At 44.6% G+C, this 15,262-nt stretch overlaps 1 protein-coding gene across 1 annotated transcript; it reads right to left on the bottom strand.

Annotated features, from left to right (window-relative positions):
* Positions 1 to 585: 585 nt before the first annotated feature.
* On the bottom strand, positions 586 to 15,208 carry WDR91 (WD repeat domain 91). Its single transcript, XM_019611338.2, has 15 exons — positions 15,166 to 15,208; positions 14,840 to 15,072; positions 13,693 to 13,900; positions 13,067 to 13,149; positions 11,749 to 11,873; positions 10,111 to 10,288; positions 9,642 to 9,800; positions 7,062 to 7,261; positions 6,556 to 6,706; positions 5,234 to 5,328; positions 4,683 to 4,851; positions 3,918 to 4,026; positions 2,993 to 3,105; positions 2,048 to 2,245; positions 586 to 1,242 (listed from the first exon to the last, which is right to left on the bottom strand). The coding sequence occupies exons 1-15, from the start codon at positions 15,206 to 15,208 to the stop codon at positions 1,078 to 1,080; spliced, it is 2,229 nt and encodes a 742-aa protein (XP_019466883.1). The 3' UTR covers positions 586 to 1,077.
* Positions 15,209 to 15,262: the final 54 nt, after the last annotated feature.

Here is a 15,262-nt window from a genome sequence, read left to right as displayed (position 1 = left end):
TTTTTAAACAAATCACACTGACATCAGTTTATTAACCCAGAAGCTATGCCCTGCCACCCACCCAGCAGAGCAGCCCTCTGCACCCGGCTAATTTCTGCAGATAGGCACATCCCCCGTTTGGCTGATAGACCAGCTATTTATCAACTCTCCAGCAGCATCAGCTGAATCCACTCAGCCCTTCCACTCAAGCACTTGTTCTCCCTGACTCAACTGACATTTAGTATTTTAGGAGCTAGCTCTGGTAACAGAGCACTATGAAGGACCACGCAGGTTCTGGTCTTCTTATCTACCATCAAATACATCAGGCATTATGTAGTTTCTGATCTCTAATGCAAGCATTTCAAAAGGTCTGATTCAGGCTCCCCTCTGCAATTGCCAAAGAACACAACACATCCAAGCAATGCAGCTATTTTTGCTCCTGGATGACTGGTACTGGTAGCCCCTACTGAGAGATTGTCAGTGCAGGAAGCACCTGGTGAATACAAAGTAGTCTTTTCTCCACACAGGAGCCTGTTCTTGGCACATTTCTGCCTCAGCCATCCTCCATACTTTGCAGCAATAGATGAACAGAGCACAGGAATCAAATGCAAGGGAGTATCTTCTTTTTATCAAAAAGAACAACAATAACACAAAACAAAAAATATTAAACCTAAATAATACTCTGTTTCTGCACTGGCTTTTCCAGTTTGAGCCATCCATGTCACCACACAGTGCTGCCTCATATATGCCTTCTCCAGCTTCACTGTCTACATAGCCCCTGACATGATTCCAGCAGCCTCCTAACCACGTGCTACGTTGAGATCTCCCTAAAAGAGGGAGCCCAGCTGCCATAAGGGGTCAGTGAAGCTCTATTTTCACTGCTGCCACTGAAGCAGGCCCATATCAGCGTTCTGTTGCACAGTGGTTTGGCATGTGTATTTAACATCTGCCAAGAGGCAAAAGCTAAAATGAAAAGAGTGATTGTGGTATGCCTTCTTTCCCATGCAGTTTGTTCCTGTGGAGTTAACACTTTTTTTTGTTTGTTCGTTTTATTTTTTTCTCCAATTCTGCTGCTCTCTTCCTTCAACGCAGCTCCAATTAAGACTTTTGAGCCAGTAGGGTTGTTAACTTAATCTTCCCATCCATAGAGGCAGTGAGGCAAGTCCCACAGTCCATGGCTGTGCTCCAGTCCACTGTGACAACAGGAGCACGGTGTCCTCCCAGGGAAAGGCAGCTCTCCAGGACCTTGTCCTCACCATTCAACTACAAGAAAAGTGTAAGAATTTAATGAGGCAAGCTGCTGCAGCAGGGGCAATGTATCCACAGAAGAACCCAAAGCCTGCTACATACTCCATTTCCCTATCAGCATACTTTTCCCTGTTTAATTGTGTATGCTTATATTTATGTAGCACACGAGGAAGTGAGTTTTCCACCTCAAGACAGAAGCACATGATTTTAAACAGCTCAGCTTCTGACATCAGCTAAGCTGTAGTAACTGAACAAGACAGGCTAAGAGCAGAGTTGTGAGGAACATGCAAGTCTACATTGTTGTGAGGAATATGAGCTGTAGCTCATGTTAATGCAGGTGCTCTGAATGTCCCAGCTGCTAAGTAAGAATTCTATTTAAACTGACATGTAATGGCTTATTCTGATGTGCACTGACTCAAAAGAAGACAGGCTGTGATCAGTTTGGGTTGAAACCATTCAGTCTTATTCTTACTTTAGTGCTGTGCACACATGACGAGGAAATAATCAGTCTGGGACTAGTATAGTAAGCACATGATGCAGATTACAGATGAGCATCAGTTGCACGTTGCATTGAACAGTCATAGTCAATAAATAAATAAAAAACTTTTGTCTTGGGCACTTAGCACCAAGGAATATCACTCCTGGAGTTCAAACACTTGCTTGAACAGCACACAATGCCAAAATGCATGCAGTACAGACCACACATCAAACTGAGCAGTAAGTTTCACAAAGCAGATGGCAACACAAAGGCAAGTTGCAGCCTTGTTACAAGTGTTTGTATGGATACAAAAGGGAGTTTCTCATCATTTTGTGGACTTACCTTAAAAATGACTCCCCCAGTTGAAGAACATGTCAGCATATAGTTCCCTTCAGAGTCAAAGGCAAAAAGTCTTCCTCGTGGGAACTGGACTTGTTTGTATCCACTGTATCCAGACAGCACAAAGGGACCTGTAGCTTCACTGGGAAGAGCATACTCTGAGATCTTCAAGCCACTTTTGTGGATGTTCCACTGAATAAACTAGAATAGAAAAAATAAATTATAAAAGCCCATAGTTAAATTGACTGGAATGAATATAGAGGAGCCATTCACCATTTTTAAGAGAGGGGGATATCTCACACAAACAGAAGACAGCATTTCCACAGCTCTAAGTGGCTACATTTACAAAACATGGGCTGCAAAGGCAGCAAGTGTGCCTACCACTCAGGCATACATACACATTATGTTTCATAAGCACTGTTGCATATAAGTACTTCCACAGTACAGGCAGGATCCTGTTGGGATTTCAATCAGCTTTCAACTTTCAAGGACCCACGTTACCAGAGAATGTCTTTGGCCTGAGCCAAATCCCTATTGCTACAGACTTTGGAACTACAGAAATTGAAGCATTTGTTATAAGAAATTGAGAGCTACTTTGCAAGGAAGTTCATGCTAAGTTATCAAGGATCTGCTCCCCAGGAAGTCTCAGACCTCAGATATGGTGATTTCAGGAGCATAGAAAGGTCATCTTTGCCTGGATTCCCTAGGGAGGAAATGTTTCACCAAGAGCAGGGTTTGCATGCAAAGTCCAAAGCATCTTCAGCTGCTAATACACTTTCTGGCCACCATCTACAGAGAATAAATGCAGCTGGGTGACACACTGCATGTAAGAATGCGGTTACAGCCTGCAGATTCATATGGTATGGATAACAACAAAAACACCTAAAAGAGTGGACTCACAAAGGGATCTTTACACCAGCTGACCAATGGAAGTCACTTAGAGCTTACCTTGCCATCCTCGCCTATGCTGTAGACAGTGTTCTCATCATAGCTGAACTCAACAGAGTAGACTTCCCCATCATGTGCCTTCCAGCTCATGGCACACTCATGCTGCTGCATATCTGAGGGAAGAATCAGTACTGAAACATTCCCAGTAATCACATAGAGCTGGGGTGAGGAGAGACTATTTACATTAATAAGGACACTATCCCAGCCCTCTATTCCAGACAATGGGAGCACAATCCAGCCTGAGAGCATCCGGTCTTTATTCTCCAATGTGTAGCTTTTAATTCCACTGACTAGAGTCACTGTCTATAACTGCCCACTGCCTCCTCCAGCTTTAGAGCTCAGTGTCAACTGCACTCATTCTGTACCAAAGACACTGCCACCTTTATTCTTCTGCCCTTACAATCCTATTCACTCCCACAGCTGCTGCTACCTCTGTCCTCATACCTACATGGTTATGTAGCCCTCACAGCTCAGCCACTGTGGCAAAAGCAGATCCTTTCTCACAAAGAAGGAAGGCTCCAGCTGCCTTTATCACAAGGATAAACTAAAGAGGCCAGAATCTGAGAAACTGAAATCGTCCAGTGAAGAAAGACCTGCGTGAAGTCTTTGCCTTCAATCAGTAATCCTTTCAGGGCAGCCTCTGCCACATCCAACATGACATGACTCAAGTGCAAGTTAGCTTTGCTCCCCCTCAGCAGGAAGGAAACAAATCCAGCAGCACTACCAGGGCTTTCACACAATGTCCCCAAGGGAAAGTTTGTCAATGTACTCCTGAGACTGGTTGTGGAGGACAGAAAACAGCTTCCAGCTTGGCATTTGGTCACAATGCACTGTTGTCTCTCCCTCCTGAAAAGAGAAGGATGCTGGAGCTTTGCAGCCAGCAAGTGACATCAAGAGACCACCTCACCACTCAGTTCCAACATACCAAAGAGACGAACAATCCCATCTGCAGCCCCTGTGACCAGCAGGTTGCCATTGTGGTTGAAGGCTGTGCAGTTAATAGCAATAGGCTCAGGCTCCAGGGAGAACTGCAACTAGAAGGGAAAGTCTATGTGAATGCCTAAAAGCCTCTAATGGACCTGAAATGCTAAGCAGCTATACTCCAGGGGAGGGAAGGAAGATGGTATCAAATAACAAGAGCTCCCGCAGTTTGAACTAGACTTTTCACGACCACAGACTTCAGGGTTGGCAGCTGCATTTAACTGTGATACCTGATCAACAGTTTACCTCAGCCAAGATGCAGCTATCTTGAAAAATGTCCTTAAAGCTGCAAAACCAGCTTCTGGCAGATCCTAGTGCAAGTTTGTTTCATTCTCCTATGCATCAGGGAAAGCATAGGTCAAAGGTGAGGGATGGGACCAGGATTCACTGCCAGAATCTGATCCAACAGAGATGATGTAAGACTAATTCTGAAAGAAGCTCTTAACTTTAAAAAGAAACAAACAACACAGGTTGAGAGGCACTTGAATACATGGCTAGAAGAGTTCTGAAGATAGCAACCAGCTGCCATACAACTGAAACTTGTCTACAGCAGTCCTGGAGCATGCTAGATGGAGATGAACAACTAAAGCTCACCATGCTCACACCACAGTGAAAGTCAAAGTAATTTAGAATGAAAGGTTACACAGTAGAACAGGAGATATTCATTCTCAGCAAGCAGACCTAGAAAGGAAAGGAACCCAGCAAGTACCTGCTGCTTCATTGTTTTGGTGTCCCACAGCAACAGCTTCCCAGGAACTTGGTTCATGCTTTTGCCCCCAGAGGTGATAACTGAGAAGTCCATGTGGGAGATGGGGCTTTGGGCTGCTGCAGAACAGACAAAGGAAGCACCACTTGGACTGCAGGCAAGTGACAGGATTCTGAAACACAGCAGAGAGTGTGAAATGCTTCTCTCCAGCAACCGCCTCAGGAAGACCATTCAGCTCCTCATTCTGCCGTGAAAGACAGGTCCTCCATCTCAGGTGCACTGTAAAGGAGGGCATGATTTATGTGCTTAGGCAAATTGAGAGTCTCTCCAGTGTATCTGATCAGTTTTACTCCACTCAGAGACTGCCTTCTGCACAAAAACTAAGTGGTACTGCAGTTACAATATCTTTGTAGAATCAAAACTAACAAGATATAAGTACATAAATATATATGTCTACAAAAACACACATATACATGTACATAAGTGCATGTATGCGTACACATGTGTATATATACATACAGACCCGAAGACATAAATCAGCATTTGATAGTTACCTGGGCATGTCTTCATCAATGCTAATTTCACAGAGATTCTTCTTTGCTTCTGTGTCATAAAGACGAACTGTCCCAACTCCACTGCCAAGCAGTAGCTTGAAACCAGCAAGGAACAGATGAAGGAGTGTGAGGGAAGCATACAACAATGCCATGCAGTAACTGCCAACACCATAATAATAATACTTCTTTTCCCCCCAGTTCATGCATTCTGATTATACATAACTCCTGCAGGTACATCCTGTCTTTCTGTGCATATCGTGCTGAGTAAGACAACTGTAAAGCCACAGGAAGTAGGGTAAAAGCACTGCTTTCTTTTCCAGACATTGTGAGAAAAAGGCCTGATAAGCAAAGAGGTAAAGTACAAGCCACTTTCTGGAATATGGTTTCTAAATTCTAAAATGCTAATTCCACATGGAGTCTCAACATCTTTGGGAGCAACGGAAGAGTAACACAGAATCAACAGTCTGATTTGAAGAGAAAGCCAAGAAGAAACTGCACCCTTTCACCCAGAGAAGAATTAAATTGTTCTGAAGGGCTCATATTTGTTTTCCCAGTGGTGCTACAATTTAAAAATGAAGTAACGGAGGGATGTACTATCAAGGAAAATGAACCAACCAAAGCCTTCTCCCTTCAGAGCCTGAACTGCTGCTGCATCCCCACATATTTCAGAGAAAATAAACTTTCTGCTTGGGAGAATTTTTCCTTCTATAGAAGAAATATAGTGACTGCACAGACAGCACATAGTTTAAAACCCTCTCTAGTAACAGAATTAGAGGGAAAATGTTTATGGGAAAGAAACATTTAAACACTCGTGATACTTATCAAGCCCTCATGCAAGTAGTGACCCCTAGCGGTGGAAGACAACAGTGTAAAAGTGGCCATGGAGCCATTTTCACACCTGCACAAGCCAAGAGACCAACATCACACCCTTGTTCTCTCTTCTGTTTCTGGCTCAGGGCGTGAGTGAAGCTTCACAGCACCCTGCTGCAGGGTTCCCACAGGCTGCTGTGGTTCTGCCTGCCTTTACAAGCAACAGCCTGCAGAAAGGCAATTCTCTCAATGGAGCTGCCCTGTTCAAATGCTACAGCTCAGAAAGTTATGTTTCAGGGCAAGCAGTAATGAATTTCATGCTCAATACACAAAGCACACACCTCACTCTCTGGCTTTTATTAGACCCTATGGGCTTCAATTCTCTCTCAAGTGGAAACTAACTGTTCTGCTGATTTTATCTGCAGTGCTGCCACCTAGAAGGTAGTGTGAAGCATAACAACAGTGCTCCATCAGCTGAGACTCTCAAATCTCCATATGCACAAGCTACTCACCAGCCGATCACGCTTGGTTGCCCATTCTAGAGACAGCAGCGGAGACTTGGAAATAGATGAAGCTTTAGTTTGCATTATGGGGTTAAAAGACCACACTTTGATGACACCATCCACATCCAAGCTGGCCACCCTCCGACCAGAACAATCAACCCTATGTGCAGAAAGAAATGGATTGGATACTTTTCTCCCTGAAGATCTTAGTTGCAAATAACTGGGATACATATCTTTTCTCACCTGGTCACACAGGTTCCAATTCCTATTGCAGGAATCAGAACTTCACTGCATTGTTTCTCACTTAGTCCACAATCAGATCAATAAAGTGCTTCAGCTCCACTTGCAAAGCATGCCCTTAAGCAACACAGATGTGCTTTCACAGGGAATTTCCTCCCTGCTGACATTCTCCTATCACAGAAATCTTTGTCCACTCTCAATGCAAAAAGAGGCCAGACATGGCTGGTCCTCTGGAGAGGTTTCTAGGATAGAGCCCTCTTCTGCCAGCCTGTTACCTGCAGTACATGATAGATGAGTGGTGCTCCCCATACTCCTCCTGGCTCAGGACAATGAAAGGCTGCTCTTGCCGGACCCCAACAGACTCTGTACTGCTGGCAGGCATCTTGGTTGAAGTCTCTGCTTGGTCAGCTTGTGGCTCTGAACATGGCTCTGGCTCAGATGCGCTAATATCTGCTTTCTTCTCAGCACTCTGAACCTGTAGGAAGAAATCCCGTGTGAAATACAAGGAGGCAGCATCTCCAGGTCAAGCTTTTCAGCCACACTGCTCAATGGGACAAAGAACAGAGAAGCTGCTGTACTGAAACACAAGCATTGCCAGCTCAAGTCCTTTTCTGCCAACGGACCTTCTTCCTGAGCACAGGGATAGCAAATTGCACAACTGTCCCATTTGATATGATGTCCTTGGTTGTAGAGTCTCTTATATACCCCCACAACATACCCAGTCATACAATTTCCTATAAGGATCAAAGAAAATGCAGCGTCTCTGTTCAGCATACCCCAGCTGATATCAGAGGCTCATTTGACACTATTCAAGCAGATCTGCAATCAAACATCAACCTACACTATCTAAAGCAAAAATTACTTATGAGTTCATAACATACATTTCAATCTTCACAAAAGCTCTTAGAGGATGGTAAGCCACAGTGGATGGACTATGCTTATCTGACAGATATTTAGTCTGTGCATAATATGGCAATCAATGCAGCCAATTAATGACAACTGTAGAGTAAACACACAAGTCCAGAAGCTCAAAATCTCTTTCACAGTACAGACAGTGTTAGAACAACTGGATTTTTAAGAGTTGAAGGTATGTAAGAGAGACAAGGCATCCACCGTGGCACACACAAGTCTGAAAGCAGTTTGTCACTAGGAGAGGCACAGAGCACGAGTCAGTAAAACATGTGCAAACAACCCTTATCTATACCATTCTCTGAAGATAAAAATGCCTGAAGATTCTGCATGGTAATGGATTTCTGTTCCCTATAAATAAGTCAAGGATATGTTAGTAGTGACATCTTGAGCAAAAGGCCAAGCATTGCATAATTAAGTCATCTGAATTCACAAAACTGGAAAAGACTGGGAAACAAATCCAAGAGTGCCTCACTCTGTAATAATTAAAGTGGGGAGATAACTAGCAATGAATGGCACTCAAGTAAAAAAAAAAGAAAACAGTACAGCCTTTCAGCTTCCTTTTTGCTTATATGCATTGAATACAGCAGTAAGCTAAACAGTATCAGCTTCACCAAGAGGACCAGACAACTTCTGCAAAGGCAGGAAACCGCTGCCTTAACCTGGAGCATCACAGCAAGAGGGAGGTCAAAGGATACTTGTTGGGCAGTGGGGGTCCGCAGCGTTCTGACTAGTGTTTATTAAACTCTTTTAGATAAGTCATGAAGAACAAAGTTCTCACACAGCCTGGAACACTCTGATGGAATAACGTCTCTCCGAGGCAGCGCGCCTCATGCAGAACAGCCACACGTATCAGCTGATAAGTGCCGGTCCCTCAGCACCGCCTCTCCCGCAGGGGACTTGCTTATACAGCCAGTACAAACATGGCTAAGATGATGCCATTGTTCCTCCGGTGCAGTTTCTAGAACCACATGGCTGCTGGAAGTCAGACAACACGCAGGTGAACAGCAGCAGTCTGCTGACCTTCAGCAGTTTAACTTCAGACATGGTTTTATTATCACAGAATCACAGAATTGCGGAGGCTGGAAGGGACCTCTAGAGATCGTCGAGTCCAATCCCCTGCCAAAGCAGGCTCCCTAGACCTAATTGCAGAGGCATGCATCCAGGCTTGAACATCTCCAGAGGAAGAGACTCCACAACCCCCTCTGGAGCACTGGAACAGGCTGCTCACACCCTGTGAAGAAATTCTTCCACACATTTGTTCAGAACTTCCTATGCTTTGGTTTGTGGCCATTTCCCCTTGTCCTATCACCATGCACTGCTGAAAAGAGCCTGGCCTCATCCCTTTGCCTCCCACACCTCCTCTCCTCATAATAGAGGTGCTCCAGGCCCTTTTATCATCATACTAGAAAGCAGGACATCCTTCACGTTGCAGTTTTGTGTAGGGATACATTTCCACTCCTATCCAGGAAAAGCTTGTAACTTTTTTGCTGTCCACACAGAATGTGCACAAACAAGCATGAGAATGTAACTGACAGAACGAGAAAGATTCAGAAATCCGTGCTGCATGATTCTTTGGAACAGCATTTTTTATCTATTTATTTAAAGATTAAGTATTGAAATCATCTTACAGCTGCATACTTCTGAGGGATGGAAGAGCCATGCCACTAAGGGGATTATAAAAAGGTATTTGAACACAAGGCTGTTGACATCATGACAAACAGCAACTCCATTTAAAATGTCAGCACTGAGTCCCATCTAGGGGCAAAGAAATAATCTGAGAGCAGAAGGAGTTGATTAACCACAGAGGTTAACCTTTGATACAGCTGATTTGAGCAACAAACCAAAAGCTTAATTGGAACATTTGCATTTGTCATACCATCTAGCATAAAAACAACAGAAACTGCCAGCCCTCCACTGCGCAGTCTGACAGTGTTGCCCAGTACCTGAGAGGTCCCTTTTGACAGCAGCTCTCTCCTTTCCTTCCCATGCTCTTGCAAGCGCTTCTGACGCTGCTGCAGGGAGCTGGACTCACCTGCTACTAACCCACTAAAGTGGCTCTTCCCATCCTTACTGCTTGCTGTTCCTTCTTTTCCTTTGGCACTCTGGAAGGCAGAGGAATGAATTGGCAAAGTTTTACTTGTACAAGGCTGCAGAAGAAAGCAAAAGAGGAGGCACAAAAAAAAAAACCACACCAAAACCAAACAACCTAAACATCCACAAGGGATTTACAAGTCCCTAGGCATGACCTTCAGCTCTTCTTGTACTGCATTCACGCCCAGTGTACATGGGCAAGAAAGAACATTTCTTTTCCTCCCCCTCCTCCAAGTGAAAGGAAAAGCTTGGGGCAGCGCTGTGCTGCAAGTTAACTCCTTGGTTACTGAGCACCTTTCCATGAATCAAGTTGAGAATCACCTGGTGATTTGCTGGTTCTTTCTTCCCTAGCAGCACGCTGCTAGTCTGTGTTGGAGAAGCCCCACTTGGCTGAACTGGTCTGGCAGGGCCCTTTTTACTCTGGGAGAGAAGAGAGGAGAGAAAGCCTCCTCGAGACTGAAGAGAATGTGCAGTACTTCTCTGGCTGCAGGTCATATCACTAAACAAAATTAAAAAGAAATAATAAACAGGACATGGAAGTGCAGACAGACAACCTGATCAGAGATGACCCAACAAGAACAGTGTCTGCTGCTTGAACCTCTGGAGGACATATTTCTTTCCCAAGCTCATGGAGCACTGTACACTAAAAAATTGTTTCAGAAATACCCTGTGTTAGTGTTTAAAGCACATCATTATAAATCACTGGAACCAACACTCACGTCTTGTAGTGTCATAGAGATGGTGGGTCCAGCTGTTGCTAAATCACATGTATAGTCACCTTAAACTCCTATTTCTTCCACTCAGGGTTAGTATAGAAAGAACCCAAGGGAAACACAAGAACACATTTCTCCAAATAACTTCTTCAGCCTGGGTTTCCAATTCATGGCTGAAAGCAGACCTGTCTGAAAGGCAATATACAGGGTTTCACTCAACACCCTAAGATATGCAGCAAGTTATGTTCACCAATTTTAAAGCTCAGGTCCTCAACCTTTGAAAACATACACCTCCCTTAACCCACAGCACCTAGAGCAGGAACTGTTTCCCAGAACATAACTGGGATTTTTTACACTACAGCTTCCTCTGAGAGTAGGGTAGCACACAGAGGAAGAGGAATAATCACCTCCACTGTCTCATTCTGTCTTAAAAGAGGGAACCATTCTACCAAAAATAAACTTTGGGTCAAACAGAGACATAGAAAAGACAACCAGAATTAGCCACCAAGACAAGAAAGACCACTTTTAAAGTAAGTTTCTCTAATAGAGATGGTTAAAAATACAGCAATTCTATTAGCTCATCCCTTGCATTGCTCTCTCCCACAAGTGCAGGTGAACACCTGGGCTTTTTGTAGCTAGGCCAAAGAGATCTCAAATTAAACTCTGCGACTTGTCCTGTGCAGAGCAGTTATCACGACAGTTCTGCAGACAAACCTCTTCAATCAGAAATTTTACACTAAAACTAAGATTTTAAGTGTGACCTCTGTTAGAGCTTCTATTTGTTACTGACAGCAGCATAATTTGATCAACAGCTTAAACTGCAGATTTATGAGGAATCTCATGTATAACTGAGCCTCAGAGAATAGCAACTCACTCTCATTTGACTAGGCAAAAGCAAGAAAGCCTGTCTGTGTGGAACAACGACCCCTCTACGTGACGCAGGAACAGCATTTAAGAACAACACAAAGCACTCACAGCCACTAAAGAAAATACCTGAGCAGTGCTTCAGGGTATTGCACTGCTACCAGTGCCCTGGCTGCCCAGAATGCCCTGGTATAATGCTGAGACGAAAGCAGAGTCACTTCTATGTGTGCTTCAGCTCCCAATAACCAGCAAGAATCTCCCTCAAAGGGTGGGAAATAGATGTCATAGCAGAAATTTTCTCCAATGAACAAGGAAATGGCATTCCTAGTCTCCCTTAGCCATATAAAAGCAGCAGGGCCTATCCTCCCCTGCAGGCACTCACAGCTCAGAGTCCCCGAGCCGATCCATGTTGGCCACATATGCAGGCAGCTTGTGATGCACAACTGCTTCTTCCACTTCCAGTTCCTCTTTCTTTATGCGGGAGGATTCAGCCTGCAAAGCAAATAGCTACAAGAGAAGAAAGAACCAAGTAAGCAAGCAGAAATTACACCAGAGTGCACTACTTTCCCACAGGCTGAAGTTGTTCGTTTTTTTAATTGCAAGGGTCTTAGATGGCCAGGGAGGGAAGAAAGTTGCTGTGACCAGCTGAACATCACATCAGTCCAAGTAGTCAAAACAACAGTACTTTACAGATATGAAACTGAAGCCTGCTTAAAATCCTCTACTCCTCTAAAATCCTCTACTCCTCTCCTTGGGCTGTTGCTGTAACGGCATTAATGGTGCTGGGAAATGAGCTGGCCTGGGCAGCCCAGATCAGCCTGCCACTGCACACAGGCAGCTCAAAGCCAAGGCCCTCCACATGACTGGTGGCAAGCATGTGCGGGCACCAAGCCTAGAAGGTAATCTCCTCCCCACAGCCCAGGGCTTGGCAAGATGCCCAGGTGCACTGAGGCCAGTGCCATAAGGCTACCTTGAAATCCAGCTCCACACCCTGCTCAGGTCACATTGTACATTTCTCAAATCTCTCTAACAGATCATATTTTTACATCTCCTCTATAAGCATCTAGGAAAGGTAATATCAAAATGAGATAGAGCTGGGGGTCATTTTGCTGGAGCAAGTCAGTGTTTCTTGCAGCTTCCTGTAAGATCTAGAATTGGGAAACAGATATTCACATTTGCATTAGTTCAACTAGATTATTTTATGCGCACTTTGACCATGGTAAAGTGGCTATTTCATCAGGAACAGCTTCTGCCTCTTCAATGCAGGGACTGCCACTTTTCACTGCACCGTCAGCTAAATTTTGGAGGTGACTCTGAATACTCTCCGTAAGTTTCAGCATAAAGTACGTCATACAAGCACTTCACCTCCCACTACTTTCAGCATGTCAGAAATGCCAGTGTAGCAGAAAAGGCATTTGCACAGTGTCTGCACCCAGCAGATATCACAGGGAGAAGGACAGTCACCTCCATCAGAGGCACAGTGATGTCCTACACAGGCATACCAGTTATCATATGACCACTGCCCTAAGCTTGCTGGAGGCAATTGAAAGATTAACCAAAATAAAGGGTTTATACAAGAATCTGCCCTGGAATAACTGCAATAAATTGAAGGAATACAACTTGTATGGACACACAAACCCAACATCACAAAACACACAGCCTTAAACAGTCAGCAAATAAAGACTGACTTCAATTCTAACCTTATGCCGTAGGGATTCATTTTCTTCTTGTATGAGGCTGCTCCTGTGACATTCAGCTTCAAAGTTCAGAATGACTGGCACCGGTGAGAAACGTTAAAGAAAAACTCAACGCAACAACTTGCCTTGACTCTAATAAACTTCACAGCTAACCCTCACTACCCATTTGCCTAAAAGACAGCAAAAGTGCCCGGTCCATACCATCAGAGAATAATATTTGAGGCCAGAAGAGCAGTAACAATATTGGGCAATCACTACACACCGTTGTGAATGGATGCACCCAGACAATGGTCTAAGAGGAGACAGCTCTGGACCCAAGGTTGCACGCCTCTTTTGCGGTATGCCACGTAACAAGACTTCTGACTGCTGTTCTAGTCAGAAGCAAAGAGACGAGTTCAGTGTTAGCAGCAACCACAATCGTTTGTGCCCAGGGAACATAACATGTCATTAGATAATTGAATAATAACTATTCTAACATCCTCTGGTAAACACCAGCTTCCTATTAAGGCTTGGCCCTGAAATTACCTGAAAGCAACAGGTTCTGTAATATTGTACTCTTGGCACTAAGAACAGCAAGCATAACACTAGGGTAAGAGAGATTTAACCATTAGTCACCAAAAAAAGGATATGCATGCACTGAAATAAGACACTCAGAAAGTTGTGCAGAGACACAATAAACGTATCTGCCCACTGGCGTGAAAAATAGGTCGCAAAGGTGGGGTTGGAGTCCGGAGCAGGGAGGAAAGGCAGGACAAACCAATCCTTCCACTCTGCCTGGTTCTGCAGCTCGGAGGCCTGCTTGAGGAAGAACTCCTGCGCTTTGTCATTGCGTCCAGTCTGAAACACAACAGGAGCAGCTCTCACACTTCCAGCCAAACCACCCTACAGGTATTTGGAATATTGTTTGTGTGATGAATGCAGTAGAAACTACTTTCACTACCCAAGAGAGCAAGTGGTTAGAATTCAGATTCATCTGGGAACAAAAGAATCTCAGATACGCTAGAAGAAGCTCCCAAATATGCTTAATCCAACCTTCTTTCTACTCACTGCAGTCTTGTTTAAAGGCTGGGGAAATGAATCAAGCCAATTCTTTACACAATTTCCAGCTAAACCAGTGCGTTCTGCATGCTTACATAAGATGCAAGTTCACATACATTACAAAAGTATACTTCAAATTGAACAGTTCCACCACAGAAGCACCCTAAAGAAATTCATCTGATGCATTATTTGTTATAGTCACACTCCAAGTTAAGCTCAGGACAAGAGAGCAAAACCACATTTCCAGAAATATGCATTAGATTTTGGTTCCTCCCACAGCATTCATAATTTCAAATTTTCAACCGAGGGGGAAATATTACCTATAAGTTTTAAGAAATTGAACACACTCAACAGTTGTTTGTCTACCCTGCTTGTCAGTGCTCTCCCTGCATAATACATTTTCTTTGTAAGGCATCATTGAGATATTTCTGCTCCAACTTGAGCTTACTATTTTCTGTTCTATTCAAAGTGGGGAAAAAGCAGTTTCGCTTTCTCTCCCACATTATCTTGTCCAAACTTGAAGCTCATTTCTCCCTCTTTTATCAAGACTGAACTCCAACTCTACCATCTTTTCTTTGAGACCCTCTTTGATTCCTCAGGAGCTGCGGTTCACGTAAGGACTGGCTGATTCCTGCCAGCAGGAACACGCACAACAATCCTGCTTCTTCATCCCTTCAGCTGCATTGAAACCCTTCTATGCAGCACTGCTACCGACTCAGCCACTCCCACCTGCCCCACCTGCACGGTATGGACGAGGTAGTATCGATACAGGCTGGTTTTCAGCTTGTTCACCGTCGGACGGTACACATCTTCCAGCCGGCTGAAGAGGCGGCGATCCAGGTAGCTCCAGTAGTCCCGCAGCGCGGCCAGGTCATAACTCTGCACGAACTGCTGCAGCTGCTCCACGATCTTATCCACCTGAGAGCGCAGGAGGCGGCTGCCGTCACACGAGGGCTCGCTCGGCAAACAACGTTATTTTTGGACGAAAGGGAAGAGCCGTACTTAGCCGATAAGACGGCAGCACAGCGAGAGGAAGAAGCGCCGCCGTTTCTTAGCGCCGTTACCCTGAACGCCATCTATTAGCGAGATGGGCACGAAGATCCCCATCGGCAGCCCGCCGCCCTCAGAGGAACACGCAGCGGTTCCCCGCGGCCCCGGCTC

Source organism: Meleagris gallopavo, chromosome 1, assembly GCF_000146605.3.
Source record: "Meleagris gallopavo isolate NT-WF06-2002-E0010 breed Aviagen turkey brand Nicholas breeding stock chromosome 1, Turkey_5.1, whole genome shotgun sequence".
Lineage (NCBI taxonomy): Eukaryota > Metazoa > Chordata > Aves > Galliformes > Phasianidae > Meleagris > Meleagris gallopavo.
This window is presented reverse-complemented; position numbering and strand designations above follow the sequence as displayed.